Below are 26,459 nucleotides of genomic sequence, written 5' to 3'. Positions count from 1 at the left end.
AAAGACGCATATTGGTGCAGCTCATTCCCACACACACTCTTCAATCACCGTGACGGGAATGTTTAACACAATGTCTCCGTTGCCTTGGTAACACTTGCCCTTTTTTTTTTTTTCTTCTCCCTTTCTCCGCTGGTCAACTGTTGTGATCGTTGATCACTGTTCTCCACTAGTCCCAGGTCAGTCATCCTGTAGAGAAATGACTGAGGCCATGTATCCTCTTTTGTTTTGCAGCAACACTTCCTTTTTATGTTGGGACTTTAAAAGGAAAAGCTGTTGTGCGTTGCTACAGACGTGCGTAGTTGATTGTGTCTGAAAACATGTTGCGGTTTCTCTTTTTAGAGGAAGTGTATTTAGCAATATTGAAAACGCCTCCAGTAGGTGCATTTCATGAGTGGATGGTTTATTTGACTTCACTGAAACATGGTTGGTAAACATAAATGATTGAATATATTCCCTATTACCTTCATAGCAATGCTCAAATTTCAATCAATCTAGAATGTGAAAACAATTAAATTGTTCAGGTAAAACCCAATTTAGGCTTCCTACTTTGAGCCGGTAACCATCTACCGGCTAAACAAGTATCAGCTGCACCTAATTGAGGTTAATTCAGTTGTCCAAACCTGTGCCTGTCTAAATATTGTCAACATGCTTGAAGTCATAACAACGCTGCTAGACAACTGACCACAAAAATAGACACCACAAGACTTCTCTTTGGCCTCTTGTCAGAAATGAAGGCTGATTTGGTTCGTGCAACCATTCAACATCATTATGAGAAATAGAACAAGACCAGAAAAAGCATTGTTAAAAAACAGAATTCATCCGCCTATGAACTATCAGAAATTTGCACTTTCTGTAAAAGCTGTAAACACCATGTTGAAAGTGGAACACTGGCTGGTGAAGCAGTTAGTCAGAATTCCTTCGAACAATGTTACGTATAACCTGATACACTGGATGGTTGTTTGTTTGAAACTGTTTGGAAAAGAAAAAGAAATATTTGGCAGGTGATTGGATGAACCGTCTGTCTATCACTGTCTGTCGCTTGTCGCTGTCGTCACACATAAACCACGGCCATAGCCGCCAGTTCTAGGACGCTGATTGGTGGTTCGGCTACAAGCACATAACTTGAAGCCTGACAAGATGGATTCTCGCAATCTGAATCCAGCTGCCTCGCATGGTAATGTTATGTAAGCATAACAGGTTCTGAATAGCTGATGACATTATGGCAGTAAATACACAGAACGCTGAGGTTTAGGTGCTCTGTATTTACCAGATTGTGTTACAAAATACTACATTTTGACATATACAGAGAATATGCATAATGAGGGACAGACTGCTCGCTCTGACGTAGCTCCTCTTTAGGCCTCTATGTTTTTACTGTTTTGCATATTTCAAGGCACACAGTATGTTTGGAACTCCACACTTGTTGTGCTCACAGGAATAAAGAGTTGGTAAGGAAAACATACCTAAAGAAAAGTAAAAGCTAGGAGTTGTACTCTTCAGATGTATAGGGAACAGAGATACAGTTTAGTCGGTCTTGCAGTGAGACCAGCTGGTCTCCAAATATAGACGGTCAGGCTGCAGAACTGGCCATGGAACAGAAAAGACGGCATTGCAAACAATTCCCGTGGTGGGGAAAATGCAGTTGCCAGAGCTGCTGACACTTCAAATCTTCCACCTGCTTTGCTGCCAGTGCATGTGATATCTTTGAAACCGGCTATGTGCTTTAGTCTTGGGATTGCCACAGGGGAGCCCGTCTTTCAGGTATCAATAATCAAGTCACACAGTGATTTAAAATAATTCTTTTATTTGCAGCAGTATGGCTGATGTGGCAGCATTCAAGCATATAACTTATGGCTGTAAAAACTTTTCTCAATCTTGCAAGTATGATTTGTCATTGCCATAGTGTACGACTTCAGGCATTCACAGCATTAGCCCTTTTTAACACGGGTGCTTCCTGCAGACACACATCACAAAGTCATCAAATAGTTCATTGTAGGAACCTACACTTTGAAATCAGAGAGAGAGAGAGAAACAGAAAATGCGAGCTACCAAGTTGTGTCTATATTTATCTCACCGGGGGCTGCAGTAAGGAGATTTAGCATGGAGGAACTGTCAGTGTAATCTCCCATTCTGCCTGTGTATATTCATTATAGAAGTGCAGCTGTGTGTATGTACGTGTGTTTGTGTGCGTGTGTGTATGTTAGGGCTGCATGATTCCTGATTAGGTGCTGAACAATTAATTGAAATTTTATCAAAACACAATATTGCCTAATGCAATTTTCAAATCACAGGGGACACAATAGTTGTTAAAGGCGAAATGTGTGTCAACATAGCATTTTAAATGAAATATCGTCGTGCAGAGATGTGCTGGCCTACACATCATATTCTACAGACTTAAGAAAACATGTTTGTTTGCTACAGATCCATGCAAAAATCATACCATATTCATTTTAATGTGTTTTTCAATTAAAATGAGAATAATGATGTAAAACCCTATTCCTGATCATTTGAGAATCACTATTTACCAACTCAGAACTGATAGTATGATTTAGTCTCACTTTTCTTAGTTTGATTATAGAAGTATTGCCTCTGTAACTCTCTTGAGCCTTGCAGAGTTTTCTGTTTCTGCTCTCTCCACCTATGCACAGTCCGAGTCTTGTCAGTTGTTGATGTTGGGGAGAAATAAGGAGCGCTTTGTTGGATGCTACCTACGAATGCAAATGTGGCAGAATCTTTGAATATAATTGCATAGAGATGTGATTTTAAAATTTCAATTCCCATGTCTCGCAGCCTTAGTGTGTATATATACCGTACATTTACTAAAGTCCATCTACATCTGCATGATTCAAGGTCATCTCATGTCATCACTGCATCACAATTTCCTCTGCATTTATATTTCATGCATTTAGCACTCTTACACAGAGTGACTAAAGGTGCAAACACAGGAAAAAGCTTTTACTTTGGTTTGTTTGCCATCAAGGACATCTGGTCCTGTACCTGATGGGAATGAGAAATTCGTTGAACCTTCACAGTCAGAAAGAGCTAGATATGATTGTGTGTTAAACCGACACACCTCAGCAAGCTCAACAGACTGCTGCAACTGCTGCACTAAAGCTGCCTGGTAATGCCCTTAACACACAGCTTCCCGGCTGACTGCTTATCTTGAATCTGTGGGTCCTTAAAACATCATATCAGCAAAAGACCTCAAAAGATTTTGAATATGGAGACCAAAACCATGTTTTAAGTCTCAGAAATCTTAAAGTCCTCTGGTCTCCTTGCGGGGGTTATTTTTCATTGAGGAATTGGTCCAGTTATACAGAGCTTTATTCTCTTAGTTTTTATTATTAATTCATCTTTAGAAAATGGACTGAGCCCCACTGGGGCAGTTAAGGCTTAAATGCTTTGCTCAGGAGAACCTCAACAGAGTTATTCATTTACTTTCACAGCCAGTGTGTGGATTTGAACCAGAAAAAAAGCAGTCACTGCTTTTTTCTGGTTCAAATGAACACACTGAACTCCACTACTTTAGCCATTCTTTAATTTTTTTTCTCCCACATTTCAGTTATTTTAAATATCAGACTTGGGTATTTTAATGTAGCAGTTCACTTAGCAGGGCTTTGATTAATAACTTTTTCTCAGCATTGCAAAAGATGTGTCACGCTCACCTAAAGCACAGCCAAGTCACGATTTGTTCAAGTCTCACGGTACAACAGGTCAGAGGTGCCTTTTGACATTCTAAAATATCATCTGAAAAATATTTGTCTACCACAATCTGCCAGATAGGTCATGTGAGGCCTTGGTATTGCCAATTTATTTATTTAGAATGATAACAACTTGTCATTTCTTAACTGACTATTTTTCTCGTGGGTGGGTTTGGGCATTCAGAAAGCTTAGATGTTTACATCAACTCAGCCTATTCACTTTTTTTTTTTTTTTTTGCAATGATTGCACTTGACAGATCATTAAATGAACATTAATATGACTTCCTGTCTGCCTTTTGAACTAACGGTGCGTGTTTCATATCTGCCCTTTTAAACTACTCCTCTGTCTCCTCCAATATCTGTGTAGAGCTTCTGTCTCTCTCCCTCTGATGTAAGCCTCTTCTCCCCTGCAGTATATTATCTCATATTGTGTGTGTGTGTGTATGTGTGTATGTGTGTGTAAAACACTCAGCCTTTGATAGCCAGTAGCCCCGTTATAGGTGAGCTCATCAGTGTTGTGTTCCTGCTCAGACTTTGATCTGTGGCTCTCTTTTCTGATCTGCCACTGGCTTCTGTCTCCAGTCCCCCAATGCACACGCAACAACGGTGCTGATGAGGAAACACTGGCGAGACTCTGGCAGTGCTCATTTGAATGAAACATGATCATAAACAGATGACACATATAGAGTACAGCACTTCGGCCCCTCCTCCATTAGAGCAGAGGAGGATGGGAGTGGTTTTTTTGCCATATGGGTACTTACACAGCATTTAAATTAGCTGTGAGTGAGTGTGTCAATATTTGTGTGTGTGTGTGTGTGCGCGTGTGCGTGTAGAGAGCAGAGCAGCTTTTGCCATAGAAAGAGGGCCAAACATGCAATGAAAGTGTGGCCACAGTGCACCGATTTAATGGGTCAGCCTTTCTGAATCTGGTGTGTGTCTGTCTCTCACTTTCCTGTTTATCTTCCCATCTGTCTCAGTTAAAATAGAAACACTGCCGTGTTCAGGATGTAAAAATTGGATCAAGTCTTATCTCCCTGATTTTTTTTTTTTTTTTTAACATATTGGTGCAGAGACACAACACCAAGAGGAAACATACGGACAAGTCATACAAGACTGTTTTGCCCAGGCACTGACATGTTTGCCTTGTTCATTTGCCTCTCTGAAAGGCCTTAGGTAATGATGAATCATGTCAAAGTGTGTATCAGTGTGTACCGTGGTGTGTTTACTCTGAATATGGTGTTGGCTATTGAGGCTGACCCCTCTGCTCGTGTCCTGGAGGCCTTTTTCCATCCCACATGACTCTGTACTGATCTGCTGGCCCGAGGACATGGAGACAGCCGAGAGGTGTGTGTGTGTGTGTGTGTGTGTGTGTGTGCTTGCGTGTACGGGCCAAACCAGCCGATCTGTAGGCGGGACTCCAGCTGTGCTTGGTGGCAGGCGGTTACAGGTCTACTAATAAGAAGCCTGAATCTAAATCCGACCTGTTACATAATTCACATCACACGAGATTGGTGGAGGAGAGGTCACACGCATATGGAAGAGAGAAAGATCAGTGTTCCATTGTGCGTTATGTATTTTCGCTTCAGGTCCGTAAAAGTGCAGGAAAGTGCATCAGCAAAGCTTCTTATTTAAACAGTGGACCTGATTAAGTTTTCATGATTGAAATGTTTTCTGTTTGCATTTCTCCAGCAGTGTTAGTAGTTGCTATGGCACTTCTCTAAGACTGCAGACTGAAGGCAAAGGGAACAATGCGGTTTACACACAGGTTTGATTTTAAAAACCAAGAAAACTCAAAAACAAGGAGAGACAATGGAAAGATGTCTCACAGGCACATGTTTAATTTAAAAAAAACTACACATTTAAACTGATGAAAGGCAGGTTCCACATTTTAAAGAGACAGTTTTGATCACGTTTCAGTGGGAAAGAGAGGGCGAGGAGGGGGAGAAAAAGGCAGGATTGAACATTGAACCCTGCTTGTAAGGCTTAATGATTGGTAAACAATGTGGATTGTTACAGAAATTCCCAAATGATATTAACCATTTGTCCCAAAGGCAGGATCAAAAACATGACAAAGAGAGGTGATTTGACTCCCGCTTTAGGCCAAAACAGATTCTTCTGGTTTTTCTAGATACTCCAATCAGAATTCTTGTGTTTTTGTAAAGTGTGAAGTTGTTGAAAAAGGACAAAACTTGGTCTTAGTTCTGACCAATGTTGCTAAACCTTTTCCACTTCCATCGCATGTACCGCTGGTATGTTCTCTTCTCCTTTCATGCCTGTGGGAGCTTTCCTGCTACTCTGCTTTTTTGTGTTGTTCTGCATCCTGATCACCTCCCAGCATCTATTTAAGCTATGTTTCTTTGTGTGTGTGTGTGTGTGTGTGTGTGTGTGTGTGTGTGTGTGTGTGTGTGTGTAGGTCTATTCTATTCAGGCACGACGCCCTAAAGAATGACAGCTCTCATCTATGCGTATGCAGGCTGGGCCCCTTAACCAAAGCCTCCATCACTAGTCCTTTGTTCCGCAGCACACACGTGCATGTGTGTTGCTGTGTGGGTATGTTTGTATGTTTTCAAGGGATTTGTGCGTCACTGTGTCTTTATATGTTGGTGGCCATGCAAGTTTTTCACGTGTGCTTTAGGGGTGTGTGTGTGTGTGCGTTCCTGGGTTTGCCTTTCCTAGAAAATGGTAATCTGACACCCACTGTGCACTCATGATTGGGACTTTGTGTGTGTGTTTGAGGCGGGGGTATCCCACCACCCCCTTTTTTTTTTTCTCCTGTCCTCTTCATCACTCTCTCAATTCCCTTCATCCATCTATGCTTCCTTTCTCTTTTGCTCCTTGCCTCCTTCATGGAGCGTCACCTTTAGCCCAAATCCCCTAATAGCACCAGGCTCTGGAGCCTTTTCCAGGTCCAACCGTATATCCAGTACGTCCAAGCAACCTCCTGTAAAGGTGTAGGCGATGGACTCGGTGACCTTCAGTCTTGACCTTTGTCATATGTTTCTTCCTTTCCCCTGTCTCTTGCTTTCTTTTGCTCTCTCGCCGTTGGTCTCTTGCTGCCTTTGTTCAAACCTTTTCCAATTCCAGCATATAAAGAAAAGGAGATTGTCCCTGAATATAGCCTCCTTCTCCCTCTCCATCTCTTTCACCCTGCGCTTATTCAGCCTACAGCTGGCTAACAGACCCCTCCCTCCCTCCCTCATGTTTTGTGTTGGACTGCGCCTCTCTCCACGTGCAGCAGCAGCTCAAAGGCATGTAGGAGGAGTTCCCTGGGAGGAATGTGCGTGACTGGCTGGCAGACTGCGATACGCGCACACACTCACACGCACGCACGCGCACCCACACACACATGCATCCAGCAGCAGCTCTTTGCTCACACGTCTGCAGAGCCAGCTGAGAGGGACTCTGTTCCAGCCAGCTTGGCTCTGATGGGAGGAGGACAGGGTGTGTGTGTATGTGTGTTACTTTTACTTCTATCCTTATGAGGACCTGACGTCCTCAGAATGAGAAAAACATGAAGAATATCCACCTAATTTTGACCTCATTCTTGTTTTGACTCTGATTTTAAAAATGGCAGCAGTAGGTTGTAGCTTACAGATGTATTCAGGCATTTCGAGGTTATAGGTAGGCAGTTTCTTAAAGCCAGTTTGTTTGCTTGTGTGTTGGAAAGAAAGAAATCTGCAATTCTCAGAGCTGCTCCGTATCAGCTGACCTCCTGCGGGATTCTGGGAGTTTTCTCTGGAGGAGTACAGGATATAGAGAGCTAAGACGGGCTCTTCAACCCTCTTCTAAAAATACCCAGCTTTAGATCTGAGCTTCAATTACAACACAAACAGAGCAAGACTTTGTTAATTTTGTTGTGGCAGGGGACGAACCTGTGAGCCGCAGCTTGTGGTGATTTACCGCCCAATATACAACATCTTCAACTTCTTGGCCCTCGTAAAAAATTGCAATAAAATAAGGTTATTGTGAATAATAGAGTACAACAAAGTGGCTCAGCATGAGCAATAATTTGAATGTGATAGCCAGCTGAGTATTCCTTGTCTGTAGTCTTTCTTTTTCTGTATAGTTGTTCATTTGAACAGATTCAGAGGGGAGTAGCTTATTCCTGAAAGGGGAAAGGTTTCCGAGCTACTCAGCCCCACCCGACACTACTTTGGCAACATTGGTGGAGCACCGGTTGGAGCAGCACAACCCTATTATTTATATCTTGTAACTCTCCTCATTTATCTGGTTTATCTTTTGTTTGTAAATGTTTTGCCAATGAGTGTGAATGATGTCACCGTCAGTCCTGCCTATGTTTGTTTGTTTGTTTGTGTGTGTGTGTTTACTGTATAAGGCTGGGAGTCTGGCAAGAAGTTGAACCGGACTCAACTTTTACCGAAATGCAACCCGATGTCAATCACATACATACAAGCACATTTTCCTGGTGGATTACTTTGTGACATGAATGCCATTGTCAGCTGTTTACCCTGTGATCATCATGACGAAAGATAAAACAGTTGCCGCTGTGAAAACTTTCCAGAGTTGTAAAATCCTGTCTGTGAGTTTTACGAACTGCTGCATAGTGTTTTGGCTTCTGATAAGTCCTTAAATGCACTAATCTTTAATTCCAACTTGACTTCCTGGATCGTATTTTATTGTTTCACCAGTATCTCAAACAACACGCCCCCACCATTGTTGCTTCTTGCGTTGTAGTACCGGATTGCTGGATATGGTGTGAATGCAGCCTAAGAGAGTGTGTGGCTTCACCCCTTTGCCCAGCTGACATGGAAGGTCTAATTATATTCCTTTTGAAGCAGCCAAACTGGAAAAGTTACATCATCTGCTGTCTTCCCCCACACCCCTCTCTAAATAAGCCTTATAGTTAAACAAGCCTTCAGTTAAATAGCCATGTCAATAGCCCCTTTTAAACAGCGATCCCGCAGTATCGTCTGTGTCTAGCGTGACTGTCCCGGCATGCTGGCTCTCCCTTTTACACAGACATTGATTCGGCAATGTGACTACCTCTTCTGCTGGCTTAATGGCTCAATTCGTACATTTTATACAGAATGGTGAGGCAGAATAGCAGTGCAACATTCCCACCTTGAACAGGCTGTATAAAAGGGGCTAACATAAGCCATACATACATTCATGTGCTTATCAGTCTGCTTTCTCATTTTACTTTTATTGCCCTAAGCATCTATCACGGAACGGACTAATAGCTACTTTAAATACAAGTTTTCCTCCAATTGGTTCCTTGTTTTCTCTCTAGATGTGAAGTGGTTTTAAATGTTGATCCTCTGTTTCTCTGCCTTGTTTAGATGCAACAGAGGAGTTTTTCGAGTATGACGCGGAGGAGTTCCTGGTGTTCCTGACCTTGCTCATCACAGAGGGAAGGACACCAGAATATTCTGTGAAGGGCAGAACCGAGGGGATGCATTGTCCACCAGCCCAGTCGGCCATGCCACCTCTTCACAAGCATGAGTGCAGCGACAAACTGCCCCAGGTAGCACACGTACACACACGTCTATGTACACAGCTTTGCATGTTTTTGTAACCTCAGAGCATTGTTACTGCCTCTCTTCTCAGTGTACTCAAGCTTGTTTCTGCTACATCTGTGTCATTCTAGTCACGAGTGTTAAGTGAGGCCCACTTTTTGAATGGGATACATATTTTTTCATGTTGTTTGTAAGTGATAATTATAGTTTTACAGAGCTGTACCTAATGAACTGGCAGCTCTGTATATTACTGTGTCACCGCAACAGCTGCATATACAATAGCATATACACAGTAAACTTCCAAGGTGGAAAGGTTTGTAATATTGTAAAGTGAGAATATGCAGCCCTCACTGTGAAATTCAGCCCTAAGTGACACTCTTTTGGGTCCCATCTGCTTTGCCCCCAGATTTTAAGGTCCTGGTGTTGACATTCACTAATGAACACTAACTCTTCACCTTTGTCTGTGTGTGTGTGTGTGTGTGTGTGTGTCCAGTGTCGGCAGGCACGGCGAACCCGTTCGGAGGTGATCCTTCTTTGGAGGAACAGCATCCCCATCATGATCGAGGTCATGCTACTGCCAGACTGTTGCTATGGGGATGAGTGCCCGCCGAGTGACCCCATCAGTGACCCGGTCATCAAACAAGATGCTCTGCTGCTGGAGAGATGGACCCTGCAGCCAGTTCCCAGACAGTAAGGCCGACACACAAGCACACACACAATCTTATTATTTTAAATTGTGCACATTTGTCAGTTTACATAAGATGCACCATACAACTATATAAATACAAAGGAGACTGTCCACATTAAATTAAGTTGAGCCAGACGGCATCCTGCTACACAACACAAGAGCCACAGACTCTGAGCAACACACATTAGCTTTCCTGCTAAAGTGTCTTATCTAACAAACATGAACACACCTCTTGTCCTGCTTGTTGAACAAGCCACCAAACAAATATTTGCCGGGGAAGGCTAATTAGCTGCAGCACATTAAACAGCATGTAAACGTACTTGCAAATGTCACTTCGGTCTGTTTAGAGGATGGTATGATCCTTATTCTTCAATACCACTGCTAACAAAACACTTGTAAGATACAGCACAAGTTTGTTTTCTTTGTCTTTGTTTACTGTGTATACTGTGGTCGTATATTGCTTCATTCGGAGTTATGATGTGAAGGTTGCTGAAATTATCATTATTAAATAAAATAATCATGCATATTAAAACAAAAAATGAAAACCCAGATAAGTGGCTTCGCAATCAGAGGGTTAATTAGCCTGAGAAATTGGCCCACTTCTCTACTCACATATGTAGAAGCTGGTAACACACATCTGTGAACTGTTTTCCATTAACCTGACATACTGGCACATTTCCACCTCTTTTAACTGTGTTTTTAATAGAAGCGGTGATCGTTTCATCGAGGAGAAGACCCTGCTGTTGGCCGTTCGATCTTACGTCTTCTTCTCCCAGCTCAGCGCCTGGCTCAGCGCCTCCCATGGCATCGTCCCCAGAAACATCCTGTACAGGTCAGACATAACACTCACTCAAGACTTTGACACTGGTGGGCTGAAGGCTTTCCACTGAAGCTGTGGGGAGAGATTATTAAAGCTACTAAAGCTAAAGTTAGGTTATTTTCGAATTCATATTATATACAAGATTTGAATTGAATTGAAGGAAAACTGAGTAAAACTGTAAAACTCTCACAATTCCTAGATATAACAGTGGCCTGTTTATTGAGTCTCTCTCTCTCTCTCTCTCTCTCTCTTAAACAGGATCAGTGCTGCTGATGAGGAGTTGGTGTGGCAGTTCTCCCAGCCGCCGTCAGAGCACATTTTCCCCGTCCCCAATGTTTCACAGAGTGTTGCGCTGCAGGTTCGTGTCCAGTCGCTGCCCCGCCAACCTACCTACCCCACCCTAGCCTGCAGCATCCATACGGGCCTGCCTCTGCTTTACGGCAAGACCCCCAGCCTCAACCCAAACCTCAATAGCCATGGTGGCCCGCCCACCCACAAAAAGAGCCAGGACCCTAGCAAAGACACCCTCCTTCACAATTCAAACATGTACAGCAAGAGCTCCAACTCCATGTCTGGCCTTCTTCTCAATGGATTACCCATCCCTAATCTTCCCATCAACAACATACCCATTAATAGCCTTCCCCACACTGCTGTGCCACCTCCTTACAGCAAGAAGAGCCAGGAGCCTGGTGAAAACCACACGTATCAGAACGGAGAGCTTCCGCAGGTTAATATCCCACAACGTCAGGGTTCCCCACTGTTTCACAGACCCTCCCACTCCCCCACGCCCTCCCGCTCACACTCTCCCTCACCACTGCCCACGAGTAAAGCAGGGAAGTGGCTGTACTCGGCCCTCAATGGTTCTTCTGACCCCTCACAAGTAGAGGAGTATGGGTCTGGCACCAACAGCGGTGACAGGTCAAAGGGGCCTATCCCCCAACCACTGAGAGCTTTTAAGAATTTCTCCTTGGCTGAGCCACCCCGGTGCCCCTCCCCGAGGCCTGCGAATGAAACAAACCCCTTGATTGGCTCCCTGCTGCAGGAGAGACAGGAAGTTATTGCCCGCATTGCACAGAGGCTCAACTTCTGTGACCCCACAGCACCGCCACTTCCCCCCGGACTTTTTGCTTCTGACAACCCTCCCAAAGCCATGTGGGGCAGTAACCATGAGGACATAACTGCCAATAAGACCAAAGAGCCAGAGGTACCGCCCTATGAGTCTGTGGGCCGTGTGTGGCCCACCCCTTTCAACACACCCGTGACTGACACTTCTTTCAGCAAACGGGAGAGCTCCTCCCCTAAACCTGCAGCCTGCAGGAAGCTGAAAATGACTGAGACAAGAGACAGAGAGGAGGAGAGGAATGGAGAGACAGAGAGAGACGGAGAGAAGGAGAAAGACAGGGAGAGGGAGAGAGACAGCTCCCTCATTGCCCAGGCAGTACAAGACATTACTAGACTCATCCAGGAGAGACTGTCTGTCCCCTCTCTGTCGCCCAGGCACAGCAGAAGCAGCAGCCCTCTGCACCACACGCACACAACAACAGTCACACACACGGTCCGCACATATTCGCACACAGCACACATCCCACAAGCCTCAAACACTGCCACCAATGGCTACACCAACGGCCACATACCCAGCCACGAACCTCACAGTGGAACGCACACCGCTGCCACACACACGCCCATTTGCACAGACAAGCCCCGAGTCGACCCGGGGACCGAACGCCATTCTCCCAGGGCCCAAAATGGCGCCCACTTTACACTTGAAGAACCCTCATTTAAAGGCCAGTTCCACACCCAGGCTGGCCAGCGTTTACGAACTCCCACACAGGAAAAGCTCAGAGTCAAGACACCCAGCAGCCATGAAACCCGTTCTGCCTCCCCTGTCCTTGAGAACGGCCCGAGGAGCGCGCAGATCTTTAGTTGGACTTGCAATGACGCCAGCTCAGCCATGAACTGTAACATAAACCACAACCACAGCAAGCCTCAGCCTCAGCCTCACTCCCAGATGCGGACGCAAACCTGTGCGCTTGCCCAGGCCTCTGCCTTCCGGGATGAGAACCAGGCGCCCTCGGAGTCTGGATGCTCCAGCACCCCCAGTCCAGACATGACTCCCCCTGCTACTGTCCTGGTAAGCGACTCCTCATTTCAACAGTGTTGTTTATCCAAATATTTTTGAGTGATTGCACTTCTTGCACATCATTGCATCCTATCAGTGCTCAGAGGAGTCTTGGTTCAACTGCATCACTTTTAATTATATTCTAAAAAGTTAATTTATGTTTGGCAAATATTAGACAATTAAACATTTGATAAAGCAAATGATGCAGTCCATTTAAAAACTCCTCATGTTTGAGTGTTTTGTTTGGAACAGGTGGGACTGGAGTGCCGATAAGAATGACATATGATATCTGAGAACATGGTTTGATAAATACAGATGATATTGGTTTACTTGCAAGCTGTCTCAATCTCTTTCCCTCTCTGTGCTCCAGCGAGCTCACAGCCCCTCCCCTCTGCGTCCCTGCAACAGCTGGAAGAAACAGAATCGCCACTCATTAGACGCCACCGCGACAAAGGCCTTCCACCCCTGTACTGGCCTGCCTCTGCTCTCCAGCCCTGTACGAGACACACACACTCTCACACTTTCTAATTAGCACATTTGTTAAGATGACAAGTTCACATGCAGAACATGATTAGTAGTCAAAGTCAATGTCCATGCAGTTATGTTTGTCATAACAATACACTCACGAGCCTTTATTTCTAGTCATCTGAAAGTATGTATACCAGTGTGAGAGGCAACCTTGTGAATGTTAATCATAAAGAGACAGAGACAGCAGCTTAATGTACACACAGAAACACAAACACAAAGGCGAGTAACAGTAAGACATGTGACTTATCTGTGACTTATCAGCCACAGTAAAGATCGTCAGATTACCAAACTGCCAAATCATCACAGTTTCCTGTTGTCTGATCAGTCTCGCTTGGACACATTAACTCTAAAATGTACACACACAGTACTAGGAACTCTCAGTCTCACCAACACAAGTTCAGAATATTCACACACACACACCCTGATGCACAAAATGGAGTCAAAACTTACTATTATCTTATTATGTCATTGAAACTCACTTTTTGCTTTTGGGTTGATTTACCTAACAACAGTGTTTCAGATCTAATGACAATTTCAGCTTTTTACACAGTTTGTACTTTTAAATATCTTTTTTTGTGATCTTACAGTTTTTAATTTGAGGATCTGCAGTTTTGTTTTTTGTTTTTTTAAACAGGCATGTTGTCTTCCAAACTATAACCTGGCACACTGTGACAGTTTCTGTGTGTATTGTTAATCATGACCTGTTTGTCTGCGGCAGGTTCCTCAGAGGAGAAATCAAACAGGCTACTTTGACCTGGACACCTCTCTGGCTGGCTGTAAGGGTTTGCCTTGGGCCTCTGGGAAAAGGTACACATTTTCTCACCTGGGATCTTTGTTACTGTAGTTACAAGTCCGTTTGTCCTTGTGGAGGAGGTCAGGGTAATTTCTCCATTGTAAACCGAAAGACAAATTACAATTACCTCCCGCATCCTCTGTGGATTATAGTACCATCTGGATCAAGTTACTCTGTCTGCACAGCAATTTTAAAACCTACTTCTTTTTCTCACTTTGCACCATTTCAGCTGTGTAAAACTTTTTATAGTTGATATATTTATAGCTTTTTCATGTGTTTTATTACAGAGTTTTTGTAGTTTACCAATAGTATCAACCAAGCTATATAATGTTTAAAAGGGATCTATATTAGTGAGGAGACACAAATAGAGCCTTGGATAAGCAATAAGATACAGAAGTATTGTCTCTTGTTTCTTGAGAAATCAGACAATAAGAGTGTTGTTCTGAGTGGTAAGGTTAGGTCACTCCTGTTCTGCTGACTGTTCTTCTCACGCTGCCACCTGCTGAAGCTCTGCTGTACTGTGACTACATCTAGAATCACGCACATTCAGCTCAAAATGGCAGACAGAACTGAGCTGGCTTTATACACACAGAGCTTCATGGCACTGCCTACACACTGCAGGTGTGGGTGGTAGCTCAGTGCCGCTTTTGATGAAGCATATGTTTCGAAAAGTTTAGCCGTCAGAGTGGAAAGTTCAGCTAAATGCTGGTCAGTGTTGCCTGTGGTTGTTTAAAGCCTTTTTTAAAATATTACCTCGCATCATTTTGAGGTTCTTTTATATGCAAAAAAAATTTGATGGTTGATTAAATAAAAAAAAATATGTGATAAAATGTCAAGAGTAACAAACATTTGGAGATGGCTGATGTCACGTTTGTGTACACACAAATATAAAATTCAGTCTGAAATCGTTATGTCTAACTCTGGCCCCAGGTTTTGTTCAGACATACCAGGAGTGTTTGTCACGTAAATACCTTAAGATGCTCTTTAACACATACAGAACAAGTCGATCAAGTGTTTGTGTGTGTTTTAACCCTTTAGGGTGTGTCCAAAGAGAGAGGGGGACACTGAGGAGTCACAACAGCTGTTCAGTGCCAGCGCTCCACCTGCCAGTCTCAGTCTGCTGGGAAACTTTGAGGTATAACACACACACACACACACACACACACACACACACACAGAATTATCTGTTGTCTCTTTCTTCACTATTTTTGAGAATAGTCTATTTTCACTCATGCCATTGTTCATCCACAAGTCCATTAAAGTAATCATATTTCAACAGAATGCTGGACTAGTTATCATCCAGCAGCTTGTTTTCTTTTTAAAAAATATTTCTTTAAGAACTTTGCTGACAGTCTGTCCTCATAAAGAAAGTTAAAAAAGACAATCAAAGGTGTGTTGCATTTGTAAGAAAAATCTTTGTTCTTGTTTCTTCAGGAGTGTGTGCTGAACTACCGCCTGGAGCCTTTAGGGACAGTGGAGGGTTTCACAGCTGAGGTTGGAGCCAGCGGGTCCTTCTGCCCCAGTCACCTGACCTTACCTGTGGATGTGTCATTCTACAGTGTCTCCGATGACAACGCTCCATCACCATATATGGTGAGATTGGTTGTTTGTTCCCCCCCCCCCAGTCAGTCAATCAATAAATTAGTCAACTTTTAATTCCAGCTTGTAGGATTTAGCCTTGAACTGAAAGCCATATCTGCAACTGGCGTTCGATGTGTTTGAGCTCCGGTGTGTGTGACCTTTGTATGTCTGCTTGTGACACAGTGTTGGTTGTTTGTTTTTTTTTTCACAGGGTGTTATAAACCTGGAGTCCCTTGGAAAAAGGGGCTACCGTGTACCTCCATCAGGAACCATTCAAGTGGTGAGGAATCTTTCATAAACATAATAATAAACATAAAGTAGAATTACCACATTTCTGACAATGTCAACAAAAACTGAAAATGTATAAGCTTCGAAAAAATGGAATTGACGGTAGAGCTGTTGTATTGTGTTGCTTTAGATTGCACAGGTGTTTCTAATGAAGTGGCCAGTCAGTGTATATATATCTGCATGATGGTTTACACATGGCTGAGAACAAAGAGCTGATTATGCCAAGTAACAAAAGGAGAGGGAGACCCCTAGTGGTTAAAGAGGCAAATTCAACATGTTACATACAGAGTCAAGGACATGTTTTTATTGATTTATTGTGCTACTTGTAAGCTCCTACCTTAGAATTTGAAAGGCATTTTCCTTCATGTATTTTCATAACATTATCAGGTACATTCTTATGTTCATTGTATGTTCTGTATGTTGCTACCTGTCTAAATCCTGCCCTGTTCTCTGCTTCTGCTGCTCAGACCTTATTCAACCCTAACAAGACGGTGGTAAAGATGTTTGTTGTGATGTACGACCTCCGAGCCATGCCAGCTGGACACCAGACCTTCCTACGCCAGAGGACCTTCTCTGTTCCCGTCCGCCGTGACGCAAATTATCAGACCAGCAGGAAGCCCCTCAGCCTGGGCCAGGTTCGCACCTTGCGCTACCTTGTTCATCTGAGGTGAGATAGCTGTCTTTTATGTTGATCCCAATATTTTATTGACTTGTGTCTTGTAAACACAAGAACTGAAATATTTCCAGCAACGGTGGAGTGTCTCCTCCCTTACTGATCCTCCCTCTCCAACCCCAACCAGGTTCCAGAGCTCTAAGTCTGGGAAGATCTACCTCCATAGGGACATTCGTCTGCTGTTTTCTAGAAAGTCCATGGAGGTGGACAGTGGTGCTGCCTATGAACTCCAGTCCTTCACAGAGTCCCCCATTGACCCACCATTCTCTCCCCGCTGCTAAGGTCTGACTCCCTCCCTCCCTCCTCCACCTGGCAGGCCACTACTGAAGCTTCACTCACACCTCGATGCCAGCGATAGACTCAGCCTGTTAGCCTATGGCTAGTATTTGAAAAGAGAAGAGATTTAAGGACAGCAGTCAACAAGACTCACCTGGCTTGTGCCCAAACTCTTTAAGTTTCATTCCTTTTGTCACCCAGAACTGACAAAGGGGGGCTAAGAGCCTGGGAGACTTGTCAGAAATGAAACCTTGTTCTCTGTTGAGTGCACGACCTTGGATCAGAGAGGCTGGGTCACAGGTTAGTTTTATAGGGTTTGGTTTGAGATCCTGAACTGCTGGTTAAGAAGGCCTTACCAGATTATGGATAGAAAATTCTTTTTCCTGCTGTTGTGTGTATCCCCTCCAGCGTCTGGCAGGAGAGTAGAGACCAGTGATTGTCTACAGAAGCAGTTAGACACTTAAAATTAATTCAGCAGAGTTTGTGCTACTTTACAAATCAAAATGTTTAATTGGACCTCTACGTGACATAATGAATAAGTGTTCAATCTCAATTAATATCTTTATAAATGAAATACAAGGCCCTTTTAATGGTTAAAAAAATTGTTTTGATATCAGATTGATTGAATTTAAAGTGACTCAGCTTTGACCCTGTGATTCCTGAGCTCGGCGCAGAGGGAGCACATAACGGAAGAGGAACTGGGTGGCAGACTGTGGTGCAACGCCATCCCCTCGTCCAAAAAAACGCATACCATGGACCACTAAAGAAGTCGAACACGCAATCAAGCTGGACTCAACTGAACACATCACAGAAGAACATCAGAAGTGCACTGTGGATTTTTTTTCTCATTATAACTGGAAATGAAACAGAAAATAGTAATATTCTAATACTTTTGTACTGTTACAAAACCACTTTATAGGAAGTGTTGCAATAGAAAGAGTAACCTTAGTTTTAGTGTTTACACATTCACTTTCAGTTTACTTACCATCAGTTTATTTAATATTTAAATTAATATTTCAGTAACTACTTGTGACGTCTGTCATGCTAAGATGATGTAGTGCAAACTGTATATCATAGTATGTATTTTTGACATTAATATTCAAATCTGAAAAAAAAAATATATCTATATATCTTCTAAAGCAATCTTGAAATCTGCTCAGTCTCTTTGTGTTATTATTTTCCTCACTGTGTTCCCTGGTCTATCACTTCATCTTCATACACTCACACTGGAGGGTTTTTGAATAAAACATAAGTGACCTCTGCTGATATTCAGAGTTTCATTCTGAAATGAAACATCTAAAATGTATACTTGGTGCAAATAAAGAAAAACAGAAGTGCAAATAAGGCATCACGGATGATAATATGATTTCCATACTCTTCACATGTGGCAGGAATGATGTGTGTGGTGAGACAGCTGTTTTTCTGCTGATGTTCTCAATTTAAACATGAGTGACTATATACTGGTACTACAAAACACCAACATAAATACATCCAGTATTTCGGCATTCAGGCCTTTTTTAGAACGTTGTTTTTCATACATATGTAGCACAATGTGCTCCCCCAGTAAATCACAAAGCATTATATGTGCATTATGTTTGGAATAAATCATGAATTAGGTCATGTACATATGGATTCGGAAACAACTATTTACTAAATTTTATAGTTGAAAGTGTAAAGTCTTCTGGATGTAGTCATAGTAGTATTTGCAGCATTTCCAAAATATGGGGGCACAAAAAGTAGATTATGCCTTCCAAATATTTTCCTTATGGAACTGTAAACAAAGACAAATGACAAATGTTCCATTAAATAATTTTAATTTTTTTTTTTTTTAATTGTCCTGAAATATGCAACAAGAAAAAAATATACCAGTCACAAATACCTGGTACATGTGAGTGTTTCAGCAAAGATAATGTTTGAGTGCAAAAATTAATCTTACTCAAACTGTTGTTTTAACAATTCTGTTACCAGTGTCCCATTTGACTTGTAAATACATTTTAAAATTCTATGAAAACAGATGAGAAACAAGCCTGTGATAAGGGATGAAAAACAGATCAATGCTAGAATTGGTAACAGCCTGGGTTAACCTTAGAGGGGGACGATTTATCGGATCAGGCACATTTACAGTACAGTTTTCCAACACAATACTTGGACAGAAGACACCGCAAACCTGTGGCCTGGTAGCTGCTGAACACATTTGTCAAGGAAAATCAGTATTTTTGTTAAGATAAACTTAAAGTTAGCAAAATGTTCAATTTTAAGATCAACAGGAGAAAAATAACAACACTGACATACTCCTTGACTCTTAATGCTTGAAGACAGCAGTTATTTACCACTTCTCATAAGACCACAGGTTGTAGAAGTTGAAACAGCCACACAACAATCTACAAAAGCTGATCATAGTTGTTGGGTACTGCTTGGCACACAAAGCTTGAAATGGTGGGTGGCCATTTACCATGGCTGCCACTGGGTTCTTAAATGCTTCCTCTGCTCAGTCTCGCCCCATTTGTATGCATCATTAATTTATTTTTATGGTTGTGGGTTTTTATTAGTGTGTCTAAAGTGTCTGTTTAAATGTGTATACTGTGCTGCTCGGTCCCCCAGTAATCTAACACAATGTGAGTATAGCAACCCGCTTCTGCCATATAACACTGCATGAATAAAAAGTATCGGTGTGTAAATCCACATATAACTAACTGAACCTCGCCTGTGTTAATCAGTACAGTATTCATCATCCTCCAGCTCTAAGGATTATTTGAGTGAAATCTGGATTTGCGTTACAGCACATGGGTCTAACAGCTGATCAGCATGTTATGCAACGTAAGAAAAAAATCCTTATCCTGTCCCAGCACTGCGTGGGCGTTCACGACAGGAGTGCCCGATCGTGAACGCGCATGGTGTCTCCGCATGTGACGTAGGAGTTCTTCTTGAGCGCTCGCTCGGCTGCACGGCAGGACTCGTGTGTGTTCGGAAAGTCGGAGCACACGAGTGACAGAGGATTTGTGGATCACTTGCCCAACTAGTGAGCAAACCTCTCGATTAGAGATCACGACAATATAAAAAAAAGATGTCGGGGGATAACGAAGAAACGCAGACGGCCGAGGGGACACCAGTGGACGATAAGGTAACAGGTGCAGCGGTGAAGAAGTAGCGGGAGCGCGGGTTGACTTTGTTTTAGCTACGTAAGTTAGCTTAACGCTAGCCTCTGCGCCCCCCGCGCTCCTTATTGTTGACATATCAACCGTTGTCAGCCATTAACCCCCGGTTGGTTTAGTGAAACTGTGTAGACCAGCCATGTAACAACACTGAGTTACCGCTTAGCTGGCCTGCCATTCAGCTGCTGATAGAGCGACTGTTTCGGGTGGTTAGTGTGAATGTCAGCTAGCTAATGTTAGCAGCTCAAGCTAACCCAACTGTCATTAGCTCAGCTGCTAACGTTAGCTTCCACCGAAAAGATCGCTGTATTCTGGCTCGAAGCCTACACTAATCTTATCTTCAGTGCCACTTTATTTGTCGCACGTTTCCATGATGCTAGACTTCTGCCTATCTAATAGTCCACAGCTTTTATCACAACAAGCAAGAGGGTTTCTGGCAGCATATTTAGCGGTTAATTCTGCGTTTACACAACCGGTGGTCCAACCCACACTAGCTCACTGTAGGTTAGCTCCACTGTCTAACAGCTAATGTTACCAATAAAACGCAGTGCGATCATTTGAATCTTTAACTTTACTTTTACGCCAAGTTATGTCAGTGAGGTGAGTACATAAAATGCCAGCTGACAGCTACATATCTTCAGGCTGGCATTGCTTCAAAAGTGTTGGAAATTGGCAGTCAACAGTCATTTGTAGGTTCTATCAAGCACATTTTAGTTGATAAAATACACCGTCAAATACCGCAGTGTCACAAGCTAACACATGTTTTTCAGTGGGAGCCTGGAAGCACCCGGTGAATGTAGTTTCTTATTATTGTGCAATACAGCAAGAAAGCTCCCTACTTTATTAATCCCGAGGGAGATTTAAGTGTCACAACAGCACCTTCCAGCACAAATCACACACAACAATAAAATAAAAAAAAATAGTTAAATAGAAAATAGAAAAGGTTATTATACATTGTGCAGTATTTATATGCATTGTATACAATAAAATGAGAGTAGTGGAATAGATAAAAATAGTTATCCATTGTGCAGTGATTATATACATAGTATATGATAAAAAAATAAGAATAAGATTATTATATGGTGTGCAATAGAGACATTGTTATTATTACATAGTGTGCATCTTTCTCACTGTCTTAATGCTTGTGGTATTTTTCAGGAAGCTCAGGACAAGATGATCAGTCCCGAGAAGGCAGAGGAGGCTAAACTGAAGGCCAGATATCCAAATTTAGGAAATAAACCCGGAGGCTCTGATCTGCTTCGCAAACGCCTCCAGAAGGGGGTGAGTTATCTCTTGTGTTTGTCTGCAAATCAGTCAGGATTCACTAATGGGCAGTCTCCAAACCCCCTGTCATAGAGATGCACCAATACTGATATCGGATACCATTATTTTAATAAATAACAATGTGCATCTATGTTTATTTGTTAAGTTTTGTTTTACAAAGCAATGTTTAAGTCAAGCTTGATGTTGCCTCACACATAAAAAAAATGATCCCAGTCTCTCCCACACAGTGAGGCGTACAGCTTATTAATTAAACACTGGTATCGGATCAGTACTAGGTATCAGCTGATACCCAAAGCCCAGGTATCGGTATTGGGACTGAAAATCAGATAGGTGCATCCCTATTCTGTCATTTTTTATTTGTAACATTGCACTTAAACTTGAGTTGGTACATCTAAACTGAGAAAATAATCTTAACCCAAGGGCCATTAACCTTCAGTTAAGGCTAGGTTTTAGAAACACTTCTCAGTAAAACACAATATAATTCAACAACACCACAAACTGCAACCTCCAAAATGACCATAAAGTTGGATCAACACCTCTTAACAGTTTCAACAAAAACTGAACAGTATAACCTTCATGATGGTAGGATTAATTGCAGGGTTGTTTTGTGTTAGATTGAGTTCGTTTTGACTAGGTTTATGTAATAAATCTGGCAACTGTGTATTTATAACACCGCCTCCATATAGATAAACATGAAGTAATACTGTGATGCTAAAACAAGTGCATCGCACATATTATAAATGGGAAGTTGTCATAATTGACAAATAATTTCTTGAGTAAAAATACCAGCAAACACATCCTGGCAGCTGATTTGAAATGATCACTCTGAGTTCTATTAAGAACTTGTGATGAGCACTTGCCATTATTTATTTTTTATTTTTTTTTAGTATTTTGTCAGAGCAAAAATTCAAATGATTAATCAGTAGTTAAACTAATCCGAAAAACGAACTAAACTGAAAACAGGTTTTCAGCTTTTCTTTGAATTTAAGAGTTCTTAAATGAATGATTATTTGATGAATTGATTTCTTAATTCAGAGAAGATTAATTACTACATAATTTATCAGGTAAAACAAACACTAAATCAAACACTTGATGGTTACAGGTACACAAAGCTGTTTGCTTTTGTCATATTTCATATAATTTTATTTAATACTTTAAGTAAGCAATTGTGTGACTTGTGATTGGCATTTGACAGAAGTTATAACATTTTAAAGTGGAATGGTTTGATTAATCATAAAAACAATTGATACATTTACCAATAAAGAAAAAAGTCATTACTTCCAACCCTACACTAGATATATTTATCTGTTCTGCAAAACCAGTTTAAAAACTTAAAACAAGTTCACAATTAATGTAAATTGCTCTCCATACCATATAATTAAAATGAGCTAGGCAAATTGTTAAATTGGTATTATTAAATCTAAACCACCAAACCTGTTGATGTTCCACGCTGCTTGCTATGTAATAAAATATTTATATAATATTGAATATTGACAATAGTGTGACCTTGTATTAATCACAGGTGCTGTTTCTGTTCACTTTTCATAGTTTACAACTTATAATTGTGAATCTTGTGTCTGATGTTTCTCTGTAGCAAAAGTACTTTGACTCTGGCGACTACAACATGGCTAAAGCGAAGATAAAGAACAAGCAGTTGCCGACAGCTGCACCAGAGAAGACCGAGATCACAGGGGACCACATCCCCACCCCCCAGGACCTGCCCCAGAGGAAACCTTCTCTGGTGGCCAGTAAACTGGCAGGCTGATGCACACACGGCCTTGACAGCCCCTGCAGCACCTCCCAGCCCTAACTCCCCCCCTGACCCCCACCACTCAAGTCTCAGAGCTGTAACATTACCTCTCCCACCCCTCACAGTACCACCTGTCCCCTGCCTATGCCTCCTCCCCACTAGCCTGGACCCCACCTAACAGGAACCCACACCTAGCACCCAGCGAACTGGCTTGCTGATACCCTCAAATCCTCTTTATTTTTGTTTCCACCCCATCTGGCCATTTCTCTACTGCCTCCTGTTCTAATTTTTGTCTCTCCCTACTTCCCCAAACTGACTGCCCTTCTTTTATTGTCCTCTTACTTTTCCATGTTCCTTTTGTTTCCTCTTTACTCCCATGTAAGATACACTGAAAGACAGGACATCCAAGTGTGAGTGTGATGGAGCAGACTGTGACGCCTTTGTACGACTGATGGACGACTGATAGCACGGTGTTTACTGGCTGAAGAGATGGGGGCGAGCAGCAAAGCTGCGTCTTGTCTGGTTGGAGGGCTTTAGTATGGTGATCAGGATCCCTCAGTTTGGAAGTGTATATATTTCCTTTTGTTGGCACAGGGGCAGATGTCAGCCTTTTAGAACGTTTTACATCAGATTTGTATCATTCACTGTATGTCCTTATTCTAAATTATGCTGTCAATATGCTTGAGTGATTGACTGAATATAGTAATCCAGAGGCCAAGCTCAGTTTTGTTAACACTTTGATTGTGAAACATGGGGGGAAGCCGTATGAAAGGACCACGCGGTGAAGGCCGGAGTGTCATATAGAGCTGCATGTGTGACCCAGGGCTCCCAAAGGCAAACCTCACTGAGCTCCCTTTTAACTCACTAAGGTGCACTGAACATTTACACAGATGCTGAAAAGCTCAGATGCAGCATAAAAGCACTGGGTGGCAGAAAGGTGGTTCATTCAAGTCTGCTTGGAACTAGAAAATGTTTTAACTCCAAAGCAGAAGATAAAAAGAAGAGAGGATGCTGCTGTTGCTTCAGTCTGAACTGTGATGTTGACAGAGTCCTCTCCTCAGATCAAAGTCTCTAATTTCAAGTCGTCCTGAATGAAACATCACCTTACTATAACAGGGGTGGATGAGTATACGGGACCTTAAAGCTAAATTCCTGTCAGTAGGGACCAGTCTTTGTGCTCCATACACTGTGTGAGTAGAAATCTATGGGCAAAAATGTACTGGGAGCAGCTCTTGGCACTGGGAACAAAGAGTGTTATGACTTGTGTTCAGACTTAGGAAAAACCTCTGCTCATAAGTAGTTTTTATGTTTTAAAAAAATGCCCTGGGCCCTGTATAGTGCTTTTCCAGGGTCCTTACTGACTGGATGAAGTTTACCTGCAATGTTTTAAATCTGCGCTAGCACTACATCTGTCTGAGCTGTGCATGTATATGGCTGCCCTGCTGTCAATTTGTGCCATTTTGTTTTGTAAATAAAATAGTTTTGCACAAATGTTTAATTGCTGTGTCATATTGACTTTGTTGTCAGGGCTTAATGTTTAAGGTGTTTTCAGATGGTAAATCAATGCATACATCTGACCGAAAAACAGTTGAGCATTGTTTGTTTGTCGTTAATCAAGTATTTTTTTTAGACCTGTGGTTCCAGCCCTTGGGGTGACAAGATAAATCCTGGATTAACAGGACAGGAACTAGAGTAAACACAGAACTGTGTACTTTGTACTATGTTTACTTGAGTTACTGCATAATTTTACCTCCTCAGGCCTTATAAATACAATAAAGAAATCACTCTTTGGCTGAATTGATCACAACCATTAGACGTTTATCCAGTGATGACATTGCTTGCTTTTAAAGGGTGACGAACTAAAAAGGTTGGGGACCACTGCTGTAAACCATTGTGCGACAAAATGTGATTACATGTCCTCATATGTTAACTAAACAGCTATCACTGGCCCATAAAGTGGATATTCTTCCCCTGTTTTGAAACAGAACAAAAACAGAGAAAACATGTTATATAGTTAATCTAAGACCATGTTGCAAAGATGTTGAAATGTTAACTCTCTGATAAGCTGAATTAGTTAGTAGTCATCAGTAATGTAGTTGTAAACAAAGTATCATGGACTCTGAACTCCTGTAAGACATAAATTAGCATCACAATCATTAATACTTCACAGTGGTGTATCAACCTCTGATTCAACACCACTCCTACTATCTCAAAAAACCCATTATAAGCTTTACAATGTTTAGATCTTTTACAGAGCCATAGTAATTCATTTATAATATAAAGTGTTACTGGTATTTTATCTACTCTGTTTTAATTTGCTACATCTAATATCTTCAAATAGCTTTGCAACTTCTGTGAAGGATTCACTGATTATTGCCTCTTTGTTTAAATTTTGAAAGGATTTTCCCCACTTTTTCCTTTGTTTATTAATTTTGATTAAAAAAAAACAACATGTCAGGGAAGCAACATACACAAATAATCAAATTAAGAACAAAAATTCACTTTTATATACTGTCAGGATGTATTAAACTAAATAAAGAAAAACATGTTGTATACTCATAGAGCTTATTTAAACTTCCCCTAAATTAAATAAAAAATGATGATGATGATTCTGGGGGCCTGGAGAGGATCCCCACTAATTAATTTACTATAACCGTATTTTAGTAATTAGATGATTTTTTTCCAGTAATATTCTTAATAGAGCCAGCTGCAAGACACAGCATATTTACATATTTAGATTATGAGATTCATATTGAAGCCATATTGCTAAAGGAAAAGAGAAAGACATGATACAGAGTTAATTTTCCGTTCTATTCATGGACGTCTTTTTTGTTTTTCAAGAGCTACGTTGTTTGTATTATAGGACGGGTTCACAATTTTTCAAGTGTGTCTTAAAACAACAGTCAGGTGTCCAAATAAACACTGAAAGAGGTTTTCATCGCTGTAATCATTCCTCTTGTTCATACTGACTGCTAAAAGATCTCCTTCAAATGTGTTTTCTTTGTAAGTGATGGAAGCCAAAATCCACAGTGTGTCCACACAGTCATTTAGTGAAAAAATACATTTAAAAGTTTATCTGAAGTTTATATGAGGCTTCAGCAGTCTGAGTTAGTCATATCAAGTGGATATCTGACACATTTACAGTTTTTTTAGCATCAAATTCCCTCTTTGTGTTTCCTCTGACATTGTTTCCCTGTTGAGCTGCGGAGGAAATATAGTAAAGAGGAACTTTGGCACTAAAAAGATGAACTTTGAAAGATATCTACTTGATTTGACTCATTTGGACGACTGATGCTTCATATTAGCTTCAGATAAACTTTTAAAATAAA

At 41.7% G+C, this 26,459-nt stretch overlaps 2 protein-coding genes across 2 annotated transcripts in view; both read left to right on the top strand.

Moving 5' to 3' along the window:
- Nucleotides 1-18,099, top strand: part of atosa (atos homolog A) — a 32,593-nt gene extending 14,494 nt beyond the window's left edge. The window contains exons 2-12 of the mRNA XM_067593984.1: nucleotides 9,002-9,186; nucleotides 9,672-9,868; nucleotides 10,573-10,698; nucleotides 10,945-12,817; nucleotides 13,176-13,301; nucleotides 14,052-14,140; nucleotides 15,165-15,261; nucleotides 15,561-15,719; nucleotides 15,919-15,987; nucleotides 16,463-16,662; nucleotides 16,796-18,099. Coding sequence (XP_067450085.1) covers nucleotides 9,002-9,186; nucleotides 9,672-9,868; nucleotides 10,573-10,698; nucleotides 10,945-12,817; nucleotides 13,176-13,301; nucleotides 14,052-14,140; nucleotides 15,165-15,261; nucleotides 15,561-15,719; nucleotides 15,919-15,987; nucleotides 16,463-16,662; nucleotides 16,796-16,949 — 3,275 coding nt within the window. The 3' untranslated portion in view covers nucleotides 16,950-18,099. The remainder of the gene's footprint in view (nucleotides 1-9,001; nucleotides 9,187-9,671; nucleotides 9,869-10,572; nucleotides 10,699-10,944; nucleotides 12,818-13,175; nucleotides 13,302-14,051; nucleotides 14,141-15,164; nucleotides 15,262-15,560; nucleotides 15,720-15,918; nucleotides 15,988-16,462; nucleotides 16,663-16,795) is intronic.
- Nucleotides 18,100-19,846: 1,747 nt separating this feature from the next.
- On the top strand, nucleotides 19,847-24,628 carry arpp19a (cAMP-regulated phosphoprotein 19a). Its single transcript, XM_067593970.1, has 3 exons — nucleotides 19,847-20,065; nucleotides 21,255-21,377; nucleotides 22,975-24,628. The coding sequence occupies exons 1-3, from the start codon at nucleotides 20,009-20,011 to the stop codon at nucleotides 23,143-23,145; spliced, it is 351 nt and encodes a 116-aa protein (XP_067450071.1). The 5' UTR covers nucleotides 19,847-20,008; the 3' UTR covers nucleotides 23,146-24,628.
- The last annotated feature ends 1,831 nt before the right edge of the window (nucleotides 24,629-26,459 follow it).

The sequence above is a fragment of the Thunnus thynnus genome, chromosome 1 (assembly GCF_963924715.1).
Source record: "Thunnus thynnus chromosome 1, fThuThy2.1, whole genome shotgun sequence".
In the NCBI taxonomy this organism is placed as follows: domain Eukaryota; kingdom Metazoa; phylum Chordata; class Actinopteri; order Scombriformes; family Scombridae; genus Thunnus; species Thunnus thynnus.
This window is presented reverse-complemented; position numbering and strand designations above follow the sequence as displayed.